The 17,982-nt window shown below is 42.4% G+C and overlaps 1 protein-coding gene across 1 annotated transcript in view; it reads right to left on the bottom strand.

The window, feature by feature from the left end:
- Positions 1-17,982, bottom strand: part of LOC124776932 (ryanodine receptor) — a 694,095-nt gene that overhangs the window by 255,027 nt on the left and 421,086 nt on the right. Inside the window, exons 47-48 of the mRNA XM_047252151.1 lie at positions 8,606-8,696; positions 8,329-8,511 (exon numbers count right to left, since the gene is read on the bottom strand). Coding sequence (XP_047108107.1) covers positions 8,329-8,511; positions 8,606-8,696 — 274 coding nt within the window. The remainder of the gene's footprint in view (positions 1-8,328; positions 8,512-8,605; positions 8,697-17,982) is intronic.

Raw genomic sequence — 17,982 nt, 5'->3', positions numbered from 1 at the left:
GGACAGCGAAAACCTGGGACATAGCATGTACCGGAAACCGACACACGTGGACCGATACGTGCACAAACTATCAAACCACCACCCGAGCCAGTAAAGAGGCATGATTCATACACTCGTAATGCGATCAGGACGAGTATGTGAGCCACAGCACCTCAAACACAAAATGCAACATCTGGAAAGTGTTCTGAGGAGAAATGGGTACTCCACAAATTATAATAGAAGTGTAACAGAGCCAAACACTTGACTAAGTAAGAAATCAGGAAAAGAAATGTCGGGTACGGCCTATCTGCCATACATTCCCAGAGTAATGAACAGACCTGGCTGTATATTGCACAAACATGGCGTAAAGACAATTTTCAAACCAACAAGGAAGATCAAAGAATGTCTTAGATCGGCAAAGGATAAAAGGGACCCACTTGCAATGTCAGAAATATACTGCTTATCATGCACATGCAGAAAAGTTTATGTCGGAATGACTGGACGATCAATCAACACCAGGATGAAAGAACATAAGTGACATTGCAGGTTGGGGCAGGTGGACAAATTGGCCATGGCAGAGCACGCGCAGAGTGAGACTGACCATGTGATAAAATTCACCAACAGGGAAGTTCTGGCTGTAGAGAAGCACTATCACACTCGCTTGTTTAGAGAAGCTGTATAAATACACAAACATGGGAACAGCTTCAACAAGAAAGAGGAAAGCCTTAAGGTAAACGGATCCTGGCTTCCCATACTGCAGCAAATGACCGTCGCAGGGAGCAAGAGGAGAACTGCACCAGAAATGACCGGAGAGAAGCCGTCGGACGTTGGTACGCCGCGAGTTCGGCTCCAGTTCACCACCAGCAATGGAGGGTGAAGCTTTGACAATGCCAGCCACTCATGCTTGCGAAACATCAGTAAAATCATCAGACGAACGTCGGCCGAAGAACTCGAGACAGAAGCAAATAGGCAATTTGTGAAGCACTCAAGTCCCATAAGCCATGCTTGAGTGTACTATTCATCTCTCTTCCCAATAATCTAGTTTTGCTTCTAACTCTATTGTCATCATCTCTGGACTGAAGCTTGCAGAGTGTTTACCAATGTGCCATTTCTGATCTCTTTGATGCCTTCCTCTTCAACTTCATCTTCACTACAGGTAGGTCCCCCTCGTCCTAGGATTTAAGTAACCACCATTGATTTTTAGCCTTCCTCAGCCTGTCCCTTTCTTCTACCCGCTGAAGGCACTAATATTTCTGAAAGTTAGCAAGTGTGTCCCTTACTTTTACATGTGTCTATTGGTAGCACTACACATTTCGTCTACTGAAGGAAGTACCAGCCAGTAATTATGCCTCATTAATTTATCAGTTTTCTCGATTATATTTCCTTTCTGTAATTTATTACAATTACACAACATAAATTCGACTGAGTACAATGGTTTTCAGAATGAGATTTTCTCTCTGCAGTGGAGGGTGCACTGATATGAAACTTCCTGGCAGATTAAAACTGTGTGCCGGACCGAGACTCAAACTCTGGACTTTTGCCTTTTGCAGGCAATTACACAACTGACTGAGCTACACAAGCACGACTCACAACACGTCCTCACAGCCTCAATTCTGCCAATATCTCATCTCCTACTTTCCAAACCTCACAGAAGCTCTTCTGCGAACTTTGCAGAACTAGTTCAGTTACAATGGTTTTTCCGCCAATATAACTTATGTAGTAAAGTGTTGTTACCTCCTACCAACAGAATATAAAATGTAAGTTTATTTCTCTCTGTTAAGAACCATCGTGTGCCTTTTTGCACTGTTTCTGAGGATATTTTTAACTGTCTGATAATGAAAATTTCAGGACAGAAACAATAAACAGAACTGATGAGAGACAACAAGACCTGAATCTGTCAGATACAACGCCGAGATGGTTATAGCTTTTATTGTATAAGAAATGTCTGCAAAAGACAGCAGTATATAGGGCATAAGCACAGGGCAAAGCATATGAAGTTATGACTACTGCACAGTGGCAATAAGTAGTCATGGGAAGAAATGAACTGAGAAATTCGTAACTGGTCTAAAATTGGTGTAATATTGTCTGCCTGTACAGGCTCTGATAGAGTTATCAGTATACTTAGCTTATTTTTGTTATAAGTACATAAAGTCAGTCCAAAAAATGGAAGTTCATGGGATGTTTTATGCAAGGCACTGAGCTAACAGAAAATGTCGTTTTGGTTCTCACTACGAACAAAAGATCGCTCAATGTGTAACTTTATGTATCCGATTGATACAGCAGCACGAAATTAGTCTGTTGTGTTGTTTACTTCAAGTATATGTATTGATTACTGTGAAATATGATGAATAATCAGTATTTTCTGTGGCAGTCTTAGGGTTAGTGTATGAAGTGGCTATTTTCGCAGCATAGTTATAAGGCAGCCTTACTCAGTTGCTGCTCGAAGCAATGATTATTCTTCATGTTTCACTCTCATCATCAATAAATATTGTTGAAGTGAATGTCATGTCACACTAATTTGAGGCCACTCTAACAATTTGACAAATGAAGTCACAGTCAGTGTGCTCCCTGCCGTCGTTGGATAAGCAGCTGCAGCAGCAAGTCGTATACTCCTAGCTCACTCATTTGTTACATAGTTTAATTCTTAATTTCTTTGCGTGTTTTTGGTACTTGCATTGTTTAATTCATAAATTTTGGGCGTATTATAGTATCTGAGAGTTATAGCATCGTGTTTTAGTACCTGAATAGTGTAAATTCGCGTAGTCGTTTGTCTTCTGTTTTTGTTTTGAATGGCGAGTGTCGGTTGGTCACAGTCAGTGTGCTTCCTGCCGCCGTTGGATAAGCAGCTGCAGCAGCAAGTCGTATACTCCTAGCTCACTCATTTGTTACATAGTTTAATTCTTAATTTCTTTGCATGTTTTTGGTACTTGCATTGTTTAATTCATAAATTTCGGGCGTATTATAGTATTTGAGAGTTGTAGCATCGCGTTTTAGTACCTGAATAGTGTAAATTCGCGTAGTCTCCTTCCGCCGCCGAGCAGTGTGTCAGCAGTGCGCAAGTAGCAGCATTACCGCATTTACTAGGCAATCTTGTATTTTAATAACCATTTAAATTTTGTGTCGATTTGTTTGCGCTCTCTGTAGATTAGTTCAGACGTTCTTTGCACAACAGTTTTTGGCATGGATAGGGACTGCAACTGCTGTGTTCGGATGCAGGCTGAGTTGGCATCCCTTCGCTCCCAGCTTCAGGCAGTGTTGGCTTCGGTCACACAGCTTGAGGCTGTTGCCAATGGGCATCACTGTGGGGTTCCGTATGGGGGTTTGTTGGGGACGGCCAGCTTATCCCACGCATCCCCCGATCAGACTACGACTGTGGTTGCCGGGATACTGCCCGCATTGAGGCTGATCCCTCACCTGTGGTAGAGTGGGAGGTCGTCTCAAGGTGTGGCAGGGGGCGAAAGACATTCCGGAGGGCTGAACGGAAGGCCTCTCCAGTTTGTCTGACGAACCGGTTTCAGGCTCTGTCTCAGGCTGATACTGATCTTCGGCCTGACATGGCTGCTTGTCCTGTTCCAGAGGTTGCCCCTCAGTCTGCAAGATCCGGGCGGTCGCAAAGGGTGGGCTTACTGGTAGTTGGGAGCTCCAACGTCAGGCGCGTAATGGGGCCCCTTAGGGAAATGGCAGCAAGAGAGGGGAAGAAAACCAATGTGCACTCCGTGTGCATACCGGTGGGAGTCATTCCAGATGTGGAAAGGGTCCTTCCGGATGCCATGAAGGGTACAGGGTGCACCCATCTGCAGGTGGTCGCTCATGTCGGCACCAATGATGTGTGTCGCTATGGATCCGAGGAAATCCTCTCTGGCTTCCGGTGGCTATCTGATTTGGTGAAGACTGCCAGTCTCGCTAGCGGGATGAAAGCAGAGCTCACCATCTGCAGCATCGTTGACAGGACTGACTGCGGACGTTTGGTACAGAGCCGAGTGGAGGGTCTGAATCAGAGGCTGAGATGGTTCTGCGACTGTGTGGGCTGCAGATTCCTCGACTTGCACCATAGGGTGGTGGGGTTTCGGGTTCCACTGGATAGGTCAGGAGTCCACTACACGCAACAAGCGGCTACACGGGTAGCAGGGGTTGTGTGGCGTGGGCTGGGCAGTTTTTTAGGTTAGATGGCCTTGGGCAAGTACAGAAAGGGCAACAGCCTCAACGGGTGCAGGGCAAAGTCAGGACATGCAGGGACCAAGCAGCAATCGGTATTGTAATTGTAAACTGTCAAAGCTGCGTTGGTAAAGTATCGGAACTTCAAGCACTGATAGAAAGCACCGAAGCCGAAATCGTTACAGGTACAGAAAGCTGGTTGAAGCCAGAGATAAATTCTGCCGAAATTTTTACAAAGGTACAGACGATGTTTAGAAAGGATAGATTGCATGCAACCGGTGGTGGAGTGTTCGTCGCTGTTAGTAGTAGTTTATCCTGTAGTGAAATAGAAGTGGATAGTTCCTGTGAATTATTATGGGTGGAGTTTACACTCAACAACCGAACTAGGTTAATAATTGGCTCCTTTTACCGACCTCTCGACTCAGCAGCATTAGTGGCAGAACAACTGAGAGAAAATTTGGAATACATTTCACATAAATTTTCTCAGCATGTTATAGTCTTAGGTGGAGATTTCAATTTACCAGATATAGACTGGGACACTCAGATGTTTAGGACGGGTGGTAGGGACAGAGCATCGAGTGACATTATACTGAGTGCACTATCCGAAAATTACCTCGAGCAATTAAACAGAGAACCGACTCATGGAGATAACATCTTGGACCTACTGATAACAAACAGACCCGAACTTTTCGACTCTGTATGTACAGAACAGGAAATCAGTGATCATAAGGCCATTGCAGCATCCCTGAATATGGAAGTTAGTAGGAATATAAAAAAGGGAGGAAGGTTTATCTGTTTAGCAAGAGTAATAGAAGGCAGATTTCAGACTACCCAACAGATCAAAATGAAAATTTCTGTTCCGACACTGACAATGTTGAGTGTTTATGGAAAAAGTTCACGGCAATCGTAAAATGCGTTTTAGACAGGTACGTGCCGAGTAAAACTGTGAGGGACGGGAAAAACCCACCGTGGTTCAACAACAAAGTTAGGAAACTACTGCGAAAGCAAAGAGAGCTTCACTCTAAGTTTAAACGCAGCCAAAACCTCTCAGACAAACAGAAGCTAAGTGATGTCAAAGTTAGCGTAAGGAGGGCTATGCGTGAAGCGTTCAGTGAATTCGAAAGTAAAATTCTATGTACCGACTTGACAGAAAATCCTAGGAAGTTCTGGTCTTACGTTAAATCAGTAAGTGGCTCGAAACAGCATATCCAGACACTCCGGGATGATGATGGCATTGAAACAGAGGATGACACGCGTAAAGCTGAAATACTAAACACCTTTTTCCAAAGCTGTTTCACAGAGGAAGACCGCACTGCAGTTCCTTCTCTAAATCCTCGCACAAATGAAAAAATGGCTGACATCAAAATAAGTGTCCAATAGAAAAGCAACTGGAATCACTCAACAGAGGAAAGTCCACTGGACCTGATGGGATACCAATTCGATTCTACACAGAGTATGCGAAAGAACTTGCCCCCCTTCTAACAGCCGTGTACCGCAAGTCTCTAGAGGAACGGAAGGTTCCAAATGATTGGAAAAGAGCACAGGTAGTCCCAGTCTTCAAGAAGGGTCGTCGAGCAGATGCGCAAAACTATAGACCTATATCTCTGACGTCGATCTGTTGTAGAATTTTAGAACATGCTTTTTGCTTGAGTATCATGTCGTTTTTGGAAAACCAGAATCTACTATGTAGGAATCAACATGGATTCCGGAAACAGCAATCGTGTGAGACCCAACTCGCTTTATTTGTTCATGAGACCCAGAAAATATTAGATACAGGCTCCCAGGTAGATGCTATTTTTCTTGACTTCCGGAAGGCATTTGATACAGTTCCGCACTGTCACCTGATAAACAAAGTAAGAGCCTACGGAATATCAGACCAGCTGTGTGGCTGGATTGAAGAGTTTTTAGCAAACAGAACACAGCATGTTGTTATCAATGAAGAGACGTCTACAGACGTTAAAGTAACCTCTGGTGTGCCACAGGGGAGTGTTATGGGACCACTGCTTTTCACAATATATATAAATGACCTAGTAGATAGTGTCGGAAGTCCCATGCGGCTTTTCACGGATGATGCTGTAGTATACAGAGAAGTTGCAGCATTAGAAAATTGTAGCGAAATGCAGGAAGATCTGCAGCGGATAGGCACTTGGTGCAGGGAGTGGCAACTGACCCTTAACATAGACAAATGTAATGTATTGCGAATACATAGAAAGAAGGATCCTTTATTGTATGATTATATGATAGCAGAACAAACACTGGTAGCAGTTACTTCTGTAAAATATCTGGGAGTATGCGTGCGGAACGATTTGAAGTGGAATGATCATATAAAATTAATTGTTGGTAAGGCGGGTACCAGGTTGAGATTCATTGGGAGAGTCCTTAGAAAATGTAGTCCATCAACAAAGGAGGTGGCTTACAAAACACTCGTTCGACCTATACTTGAGTATTGCTCATCAGTGTGGGATCCGTACCAGATCGGGTTGACGGAGGAGATAGAGAAGATCCAAAGAAGAGCGGCGCGTTTCGTCACAGGGTTATTTGGTAACCGGATAGCGTTACGGAGATGTTTAACGAACTCAAGTGGCAGACTCTGCAAGAGAGGCGCTCTGCATCGTGGTGTAGCTTGCTCGCCAGGTTTCGAGAGGGTGCGTTTCTGGATGAGGTATCGAATATATTGCTTCCCCCTACTTATACCTCCCGAGGAGATCACGAATGTAAAATTAGAGAGATTAGAGCGTGCACGGAGGCTTTCAGACAGTCGTTCTTCCCGCGAACCATACGCGACTGGAACAGGAAAGGGAGGTAATGACAGTGGCACGTAAAGTGCCCTCCGCCACACACCGTTGGGTGGCTTGCAGAGTATAAATGTAGATGTAGATGTAGATGTACCCTTTAAACAATACTTCATTTCATGCAATTTTGTCATATGATGACATGGCTGGAGACCGTGGCTGTTATTTGAAGACAAATGTTGGTGTTGAGACAGCAACCAGCCACAAATTTATTTTAAGTTCCTTTATTCAAAAGGTACCGTTTCCGGTTTGAATCATTACAATTCATCATCAGATGGCTTTCATGCTTTCATTAGAACATGTAGTACTTTTTTTTTAAATTGATTAGTTGTCGTGAAATGTCGGTTTGGAGTATTTGTTTTTATAGTTTTTATAGTTTTTATAGTTAGTTGCACAAGTGAGACCCCTCATTGCAATACATTCTACGTTCCCATAACCCTCCTGACCTCAACCTCTGCTACTGCCTATCCCTCACCCACCTATTTACTTTCCTGCTCTCACTCTACCACTACACAGCCTTCTATTCCATCAATTCACTCACTGGTCTTTTTACCCTCGTTTACTCCTCTCCTTCCCCACTTCCCTTCCCCCCCTTCCCCTCAAACCTTCCGACTGAACCTAGCAACTCTACCCCGACCCACTGAGTCCTTCCATTCTCCTACAAGCAGGACTACACCTTTCCCAGCCCCTACTCTCCTATCTTTCCCCCTCACCACTCTAGCTTTCTGCTTATCCCCATCACCCTCTGATTGCTTTTCCTACCAGGTGCAGTCATGCACAGTCCACCCCTGTGATCAGTGACAGAGGTCATATGCATATGAGATGTGCTTGTGTGAATGTGTGTGTGTTTTCTATGTTAGAAGAAGGCCTTTTGGTCAAAAGCTTAAATGTACAGCAGTTGTTTTGTTGTAGCTGTCTGCAACCAAACATCTCCTCTATATGGTGAGTAGCAACCTATCCTTTTCATAATATTGCCATTATTCCATCCTAAAGTCTTGATTGTTTAAATCAAAAACATCTTCAGAAAAATTACACAAAAGACAACTGATGGCTCTTAGGAGAGACAAGTGGCACATATGTATCAGTTGTCAGTGGATAAGCTGTAATAGTTGACTTGCAAGAACTATGAATGGTAGTGCTCTGCAAAAAAATACAGTAAAATTTTCTAAGAAAAAGTGAAATGACTGTTCTAGAAAGAGCCTGTTATTTATAGGTACTCGATTATATACAGTCACGATTCTGACAAAGTTGTACTTGTGGCTTGTAAAAATAAAATTCAAAATACAATACACTGTACCAAACAACAGCAACAATTTCAGAGTGATCCTGATTGAATTGACAAAAGCAAGCTGCACACATATTCAAGAAGTATGGATAAATTGATAATTCTGTAATGACGTACCATAAGCGCTCTCTCATTAATTCCTCCTCTTCTTGTGACATCTGTACAGGCAACAATGCTCTAATCTGACTCAGTCCCACCCACATGGCAGCTACATCATTCTTTGTTTTGCTGTTGATTACATATGTTTTTTGTAGAGCCCGAATAAGTTCTCCAATACTGTCATATTGTCTTACCAATAAGCTGTAACAGTTCACAATGTTGTGAGAACATCATAGCAGTATCATTCTGTGATATTTACATTATTGCTATTCCAAAAAAAATAATGGAAACCTACCCAAACATTTCTCGGACCAGTTTTGGTGTTTCAATCTGAGACTCCTCTGCCCATCTGACAATTGTTTTGATAAGTACCTTGCGGAATATCTCTGAAAAAATAATAACAAAAAATATACACAAGTAACTACAATACAATGATTTCAAATTCAGCACATGAAACAGTAAAATAAAATAAAAAGTAAAGATAATGTGGTGCTAGGAGCAGTCTTCTTTTTCTGGCAGTATGTAACTATGCCATAAAGTTACATAAGTAGAACTGATAAGCAAATATGCTTAGTTTATTAATGGTTGCTTGTCAAATAAGTTCACTAGCCAAAATGTTACCTAGTCACTCCCTTAAAAGAGCACACTGGTCAATGTTGAGTGCTTTAGATGGCATGGAACTGACAGCAGACAGCCATATGTGCCTTCAGTGGCAGAAAAATTAATGGCAGTGAAATGCTGTGTTGTGTCAGCCAACAGTATGGCATCAGTACAGTAGCTATGACAGAATACCAGAAAGGAGCTATTGCACCCAGATGTGCCCATGCCCATACTGTGAATGAAGTTGTCCAATTTGCTGGTGTGTCAGTGCGGACTGTCCAACATGTCTATGAGGAATGGTGTCCACTCACAGCCTTGTAACATAGCATAAGAACTGTGGTCCTAAAAAGAACCTAACTGACAGGACCAAAAATGAGTGCCACACACTGTCAGTGACAATCGATGCCAAACTCGGCAGCAGTTGCTACTCTCAGTTAATGCAAGTACATCTCAACCAGTTTCTGAGTGAAAATGGTAAAAGAACTGCTTGCAGTGCACATTTGTAGTTGAGTACCTTGCCTGACGAATCACAATTTTGCATCTTTTCAAATAGTGCAAGGTACTGAATACACCTGCAGTCAAATGAGGCATTTAACCAGCATCGTGGGTGGGGGATCTAGTTCAGGCTGGAGGAGGATCTTAATGTCTTGGAAGTGCTTGTCTTATCATGACTTGAGCCTACTCCTTCAGGTAATTGTGAACATGAAAGAAGATTTCTATTTCAAGATTATCACTGAGAGAGTGTTGCCCTTTCTTCTACATCTTCCTGATAAGTAAACTGCCATCTTCTTAGGTGTACAATGTGCTGCAAACATAAATTACTAGTTTGACAAACACTCAGGCACCCTATTGCACTTTGACTGTGTGGGTCTGCATTGCTTGATAAAAGAAGTGAAGTATCCAGAAGACATGGTTGGACATCAATGTAACTTTGTACATGTACACATCATCAGCAGAATTAGAGCTACAATTCTCTGTGACAGGTAGACCAGCCACCGGGATTCACTAATGCTGTGTCCAGGTATGGTAGGGTACACAAGGGGCATAAAAAGTGTCAGATGTTGAGTGATCACTACTGAAGACACAGAGATGTTGAGTACTTGTGTGAGACAGTGTCATCAGCACCTGAGAGAGTTGGAAAGGAGCCACATTGTGGTCTCCATTTGGCCAGCTGATTTAATCATGCAATATCCAGATTTGTGGGGCTTTCAAATGTGACAGTGGGAGGATGTTGGACCGCAAAACAATATGGGGACAGGCATACTTGTGGTTGTGGTTCCAGTTGACCATGTCTGACCACCATAAGGGAGGATTGCCTTGCTGTGCAGCAACCACAGCTTACGCCCTTCACATCTGTGCCTGCCATCTGAGAACAAGTAATGGACTCCCAGCTATATTCTTTGTCATACCGTAGCATCAGTTGGAGAATGAAATTAACCAGACTCGAGAAATACTGTTTCATGCATAAGCTGCCACAACACAAACAGCTGCATTTGGAGTGGTGCTGTGATCAGGGAGCATGGACTGCTGACAAATGTCATCACATTGCGTTCAGCGACGAATCAGGGTTCCTGCACCTCCCTGGACAACTGTTGTCAGTGAGTATGATGGTGACCTGGAGAGAGACTGTATTCTTCCAATATTTTTGAGAGGCAAGTTAATGTTACTTCCAGCCTCACAGTGTAGGAAGCCACTTAGTATGACTTCAGGTCATGGCTTGTAGTGTTTGAGGGAACTCTGACAGCACAATGATACATCATGGACAGCCTGTGTCCTCATGTGTTATCTTTCATGTGGCACTATCTTGGTGCTATTTTTTGATACAACATTGCTTGTCCAAATAAGGAATGTATCTTTATGAACTGTCTACATGATGTTGGAACTCCTATGGCCAGCAAGACCCCTACACCTGTCCCAAACAGAGTATGTGTCAGACCAGCTCAGACTGCAGACTCTGTCCCACTGCCAGTAACTAACAATGGCTTTATGATATCCCTCCCAACTGAATCAATGCAAGCATCCAGGCCAGATGGGGTGCAATATCATACTGATGAATGGTCTCACACAGCCAAGCTATTTGTAAATTTGACACTATTTTGTAATCGCTGAAAGGACATCACATACTCTCTCAGACTGTGAAGTTTCATTACCCCCCTCCCCTTCTGGCTGTTTCACTTATTTTTGTCAGGCAGTGTATTCAGAACAGCAAGTGAAACATGGCAACCAAAATTCCTGCAGTTTAATAACTCTATGGCAGCTAACCAGGAGTGAGCAGCTTCAGCTGTATATGTTATACTTGTGACTCTCTTTCTTGCCGAACTGACACTGTTACCGGGGGCAGAGGTGGTCTGGTGTGCTTAAACCTTTCAAAGTGGATTCAAGATTTAGCTGGAATATACTGTATGCATATGTATACAAGACTACAATCACTGGTATGTAAATACTTAATATATAATGACTTGTAACTGGTCAAAAATAAGGACTGCATCTAGACAGCTGCCTGTACAAAGCAATGCTATTCCAATTAAACCAACTGGGTGAGATACACACTGACTTTGCAACTTCTCTTTGTCACAGGCTCCCCTTCTTTACTTCCAGATTCCACAGTTCTGTTCCACAATACTAGCGGGTTTAGGCCCCAGGAGAACAGATAGAATGCAGTTTTCGATCTTTCAAGGATACAACACCATTTATTTATCACTGGAAGAAAGTAGAAGGTAGTGTTTTGACGCAGAACTAAACAGTACATAACTGATAGTGACAAGAGACCTGGGAAGTGGCTAGCTGTGTAAAGTACATAGAATTGTAAGATGCTGCATACAAATAAATATGAACAGATTGGTTCATCAATTGTCATGCAGAAAGTTGTTTTTATGCCTCACAATTAGCTGGTCAAGGTTGCAGTCATCAGTTTGTATAAATAAAGCAAAATGTTGAGAATGCTTTTTCTTCGACATATGTGTCATAATCAACATCCAAACTAACACCCTACCAACATGAATGACTTTAATTACCCTGGGTCCTAGTGACATCACCAGAAGAATAATATTGGAAAGCAGCAACATATTCAGATGAGATGGGTACTAAATCAACGAAAAAGAGCAAGTGGCTACAGTGCTTCCGGTATATTGTGATGAAAATCTTCCAGCAATGATGGGATTATGTTATGTGGTGTAAAATAACTACAGACAATCACTATTTCAGTTCAAATCATAACATACATTTAAATCAACTTTAAAAGAATTTAAACAATGTAAACTACGGGTAGGAATATCAACAATGTAGGAAAAGGCAGATTACGACTTACTGTAAAGAAGACATGTCAAGTTGCAGACAGGCACAATTAAAAGACAGTTATTATTGTAACATTCTGTCCGTTTGTTTAGCTGAGTGGTTACGTGCTTGCCTCCCATGCAGTGGGCCCAGGTTTGATTCCCGCCTGGGTTGGAGATTTTCTCCGTTCGTGGACTGGGTGTTGCGTTGTCCTCACCACCATTTCATCCTCATCACTGGCACGCAAGTCACCCAATGTAGCGTCGACTGAAATAAGACTTGCGCTCAGTGGCTGAACTTCCCCAGATGGGGCCTCCTGGCCAACAATGTCACACGCTCATTTCCAGTGTGACACTTCTAATTGTGCCTGTCTGCAACATGATGTATCTTCTTTATGATAAGTAGCAATTAAAGTCATTCATGTTGTAGGATGTTGGTTTAGATGTCAATCATGACAAATGTGTTAAAGAAACAAGCATTCTCAACAGTTCATTTTATTTATATGAAACTGATGACTGCAATCTGTCTTTTCCTACATTGTTGAAAAGGTTTTAATGTTAAGACGGCAGAGCCAGGCCAGTCCATGTACAACTTTCTTAAGGACAGAAGAGTAAGATAGTGCAAAATTCTAGAAGATTCTCTAATGGGGGAAATCAGTGATACAGATAAAGAAATCCACATCACCCATCTGGAATTACACAGGGGAAATTCAGAAGATGGCATTATGGATGAGCAGCACCTGTAGAATGTATTAGAACTACAAGATAAGTGTAATGACTTATTGGAATATATATAATGTATCATTGCTATTCTCTGAATTGTTGCCTCCAATTGCCACAGTATTCTTAACAATAGCACCATCTCAAAATTGAGATGAAATTCTTATATTTCTGGTGGAGTGTGAATGCACTGAGATGGCTCAATTCAAAGAGTACTGTCCATACAATGCAAGTGGATGGGTTGTGTTCTGGTCTGGTACACAGTTTTCCATCTCGAATGATCAAAAATTTGTCCTGAGTGAAAAACTTTCATCTGCAATTACAATCTTGAGGCAGGGGTAAAGACAAAGTGGCTGCTTTTTTCATTCTTCAGCAGAGGATAATCCCATCGAGCAGGCTACTCCAGCCCAAGTACCTGCCTGCAATGGACCTATAGCTGACGCAGAGGCAATCAGGCACAGAATACATGCAGTAGGCCTGCCTTGCGAGTAGTATATATTAGCTGGGCCTGCCCAAGGACAAGCTAAGGGTCAGCACCCATATCCTATGGAGCAGTGTTGGAATAGCCTGTACTAGAGGCTCTATTGCATACCTTGTTATAATTCACTGGAGTTACATAATTTAAGCTGAGGCTGTATTCTTGACACATGCCTCACTGCCAGATGATATAGAGGATGTCCTCACTTTAGTTTGCTTCTCCCCTCTCCAAAATATAAAATATACTCTGCGGGTCTCCTTGGTTTCTATATCTGCTTGTTCATTTTCTCATATTCTGTCATGCTCTGGTACCCAGTTGAGTAATACATGTTTCTTTTGCTGTTGTAAAAGGCAAAATATTTCCTGTATTTTGGGTGGCTTTCTCTGCCCTCTACATCTTTTGTAGTGTTTGTAGGGTGCTTTGGGAATTAGAGCAGATGAAATACACTCCTGGAAATTGAAATAAGAACACCGTGAATTCATTGTCCCAGGAAGGGGAAACTTTATTGACACATTCCTGGGGTCAGATACATCACATGATCACACTAACAGAACCACAGGCACATAGACACAGGCAACAGAGCATGCACAATGTCGGCACTAGTACAGTGTATATCCACCTTTCGCAGCAATGCAGGCTGCTATTCTCCCATGGAGACAATCGTAGAGATGCTGGATGTAGTCCTGTGGAACGGCTTGCCATGCCATTTCCACCTGGCGCCACAGTTGGACTAGCGTTCGTGCTGGACGTGCAGACCGCGTGAGACGACGCTTCATCCAGTCCCAAACATGCTCAATGGGGGACAGATCCGGAGATCTTGCTGGCCAGGGTAGTTGACTTACACCTTCTAGAGCACGTTGGGTGGCACGGGATACATGCGGACGTGCATTGTCCTGTTGGAACAGCAAGTTCCCTTGCCGGTCTAGGAATGGTAGAACAATGGGTTCGATGACGGTTTGGATGTACTGTGCACTATTCAGTGTCCCCTCGACGATCACCAGTGGTGTACGGCCAGTGTAGGAGATCGCTCCCCACACCATGATGCTGGGTGTTGGCCCTGTGTGCCTCGGTCGTATGCAGTCCTGATTGTGGCGCTCACCTGCACGGCGCCAAACATGCATACGACCATCATTGGCACCAAGGCAGAAGCGACTCTCATCGCTGAAGACGACACGTCTCCATTCGACCCTCCATTCACGCCTGTCGCGACACCACTGGAGGCGGGCTGCACGATGTTGGGGCGTGAGCGGAAGACGGCCTAACGGTGTGCGGGACCGTAGCCCAGCTTCATGGAGACGGTTGCGAATGGTCCTCGCCGATACCCCAGGAGCAACAGTGTCCCTAATTTGCTGGGAAGTGGCGGTGCGGTCCCCTACGGCACTGCGTAGGATCCTACGGTCTTGGCGTGCATCCGTGCGTCGCTGCGGTCCGGTCCCAGGTCGACGGGCACGTGCACTTTCCGCCGACCACTGGCGACAACATCGATGTACTGTGGAGACCTCACGCCCCACGTGTTGAGCAATTCGGCGGTACGTCCACCCGGCCTCCCGCATGCCCACTATACGCCCTCGCTCAAAGTCCGTCAACTGCACATACGGTTCACGTCCACACTGTCGCGGCATGCTACCAGTGTTAAAGACTGCGATGGAGCTCCATATGCCACGGCAAACTGGCTGACACTGACGGTGGCGGTGCACAAATGCTGCGCAGCTAGCGCCATTCGACGGCCAACACCACGGTTCCTGGTGTGTCCGCTGTGCCGTACGTGTGATCATTGCTTGTACAGCCCTCTCGCAGTGTCCGGAGCAAGTATGGTGGGTCTGACACACCGGTGTCCATGTGTTCTTTTTTCCATTTCCAGGAGTGTACTTTTTACTTTGATGATGCTTCATCTACTTCAGTGCTCTCAGAAATGTTTATATATCCACCCTGCACACAGCAAATTTGCCCGAAAGGCGAATCCTACAAATACACGGTACATAAATAAATAAACCAAAATGAAACAAATAGGCACAGGAGTTCCCTTGCTTTGGACCATCAGTGTGTACTACTATATAATTGTTTGGATTACCTAAAGCTTTAAAAAATGAGGACTTACAAATTAACTTGTAGACTGAACTGCTCTTAAAAAATTACCAATTTTAAAATAATTCTGGGCCTCTCAAGAAACCATAGAAGTACATTCTTCGTCTTGTTGTAAAACTGTGACATGTGCGACATTTATGTATATGAAAGCCGTCCTTTGTCTGGATCCAAAAAGGCCTCAAATGATCAAACACACTTACTAAAAAGTTTTTAATTTGTGGATCAACAATGATATAGTATGCAGCTGTTTCTATATGGTATATATTTAACAGGCTCTGTTCACCCATCCCAGCACAGAGAGCGAGGATAGGGTTGGTCCTAAGACTATGGTGAAGTATCTGATTCTCTCCAGGTTCACCACATCCAACATTTTTTATGTGATGCTCTTGCAGAGCCACAAATGATGGATTGCACAATCAAATTGAGACAACAACTACACTCTGTTAAATCAGAACAGACAAACTTTGTCTCCTCCTCATCGATGACGATTACCGGTAATACATTTAGGAATATTCAGGAAATTTAAAATCACTTCTTAGGTCCAGTAATTCTTAGTAATTGTGAATAGTTTATTATCATCCTTCATCCAGAAACGTTATAAACAAAAGAAGAATACTGGAATGGGGCAAAAACAAGATTTCTCAACTTAGTACTAAAAACCTTTCTTCTCCACCAATTTCTCCAGTCTTCTAATTGTCAGTTGCAGCAGACATGTTGTTCTGAGGCTCCAGGAAGAACAGATGAATAGTTTATCATCATCCTTGTCTACTAATAAAGAATACCGGATCTCTTACTGAGATGTTATACTGTTAACAGTGATAGCAAAGACAAACACAATGAAAACACTACATTGCTGGATATATTGTTCAAAGCTGTCAGAATTTTTCCTCATTCTTTCTCTCTATATTTCTGCTAACATGGGGAGAATGAAGCAGAGGGGGCTGGGTAACTTGGAGGAGTTACTGGCTCTTTCGGGCAGACACTCACATCCATATATTGAGTTGTATAGTTGTCATATGATCTGTCAGACTAGACCACCACCACATAGATGGATTGCTCCAAGCCTCAAATGCATATTTTGCCAAAACTGAATGACTTTCCTTGAAGCTGAAGAATATTTCATGAAAATCATCAAAGGGCAACAGTTATCACATGTAACTCAATTTTTTGTCATGTTAACAGAATCATCCATCAGTCCTTGGTAGAACAACATTATAATAAATGAAAAGCACATTCTTTTGTTCTACAATATTACTTTTATTATGTTAACCGGTTTTCGGCTTACAAGGCCATCTTCAGACATTTACTGAGTTTTGTCACCAAAGAATTTACAATGTTTGCAAACAACTTTGGAAGAAAAGTAACACATCAAGACTGAAGCATAAACATACAGTAAGTAACATCTTAGACAGTGTGGTAGTAATACAATGAAAAAAGTAAAAAAAAAAAAATTGAACAGTAAATAAATAACAATGGAGTAGACAGGAAAAACTTTAACACAAAATAGGAAATTAGTACTTGACAAGGCTACATCAGGAGGTATAAAACATGGAGAGTGATACAAAAACCAATTAAAAGAAGAAACAATTATCAATGTAACTACAGAATACATAAGGAACTTGAGCAATATCAATAACATAAACAGAAATAAATAAATGCAGGAAAATGGAGGCGCTTGAGGGAACATACAGTTCATGCATACAGTAAATGCATTTTCTGTATGTTCCCTCAAACACCTCCATTTTCCTGCATTTATTTTTTTTCTGTTTATCTTATTGATATTGCATAAGTTCCTTATGTATTCTGTAGTTACATTGATAATTGTTTCTTCTTTTAATTGGTTTGTGTATCACTCTTCATGTTTTATACCTCCTGATGTTGCCTTGTCAAGTACTAATTTTATTTTATTTTATTAGTTTTGTTTATTAATAGAAACGATTATGTAGGCATGCTGTTCCTATCCTGTGTTAAAAGTTTTTCCTGTCTACTTCATTATTATTTATTTGCTTTTTTCATTGCATTACTACCACACTGTCTAAGATGTTACTTACTGTATGTTTCTGCTTTAATCTAGATGTGTTACTTCTCTTCCAATGTTGTTTGCAAACATTGTAAATTCTCTGGTGACAATACTCAGTAAAAGTCTGAAGATGGCCTTGTAAGCCAAAAACCATTTAACACAATAAAAGTAATATTGTAGATCAAAAGCAAACTGGTGCTTTTCATTTATTTCAATTTTTTGTCTTTTCATTATTATGTCTTCTTTCATAAGGCCTATATGGCTGATTATAAGCGAATATATCAATGAAAATAACCATCTTGAAAATATAACATAACTGTATATGTAAAAAGTCTACTCACAAAGCAGTGTCAGGAGAAAACATATGTAAAAGTTATGGAAAAGTGCAAGCTTTCGGAGCCAGTGGCTCCTTCTTTTGGGGGAAGGGTTGAAGGGGAAGAAAGAGGGATGAAGAAAGAGGACTAACAAGGTTTAGGAAATGGGGAGAGTTATGCAAA

The sequence above is a fragment of the Schistocerca piceifrons genome, chromosome 2 (assembly GCF_021461385.2).
Source record: "Schistocerca piceifrons isolate TAMUIC-IGC-003096 chromosome 2, iqSchPice1.1, whole genome shotgun sequence".
Lineage (NCBI taxonomy): Eukaryota > Metazoa > Arthropoda > Insecta > Orthoptera > Acrididae > Schistocerca > Schistocerca piceifrons.
This window is presented reverse-complemented; position numbering and strand designations above follow the sequence as displayed.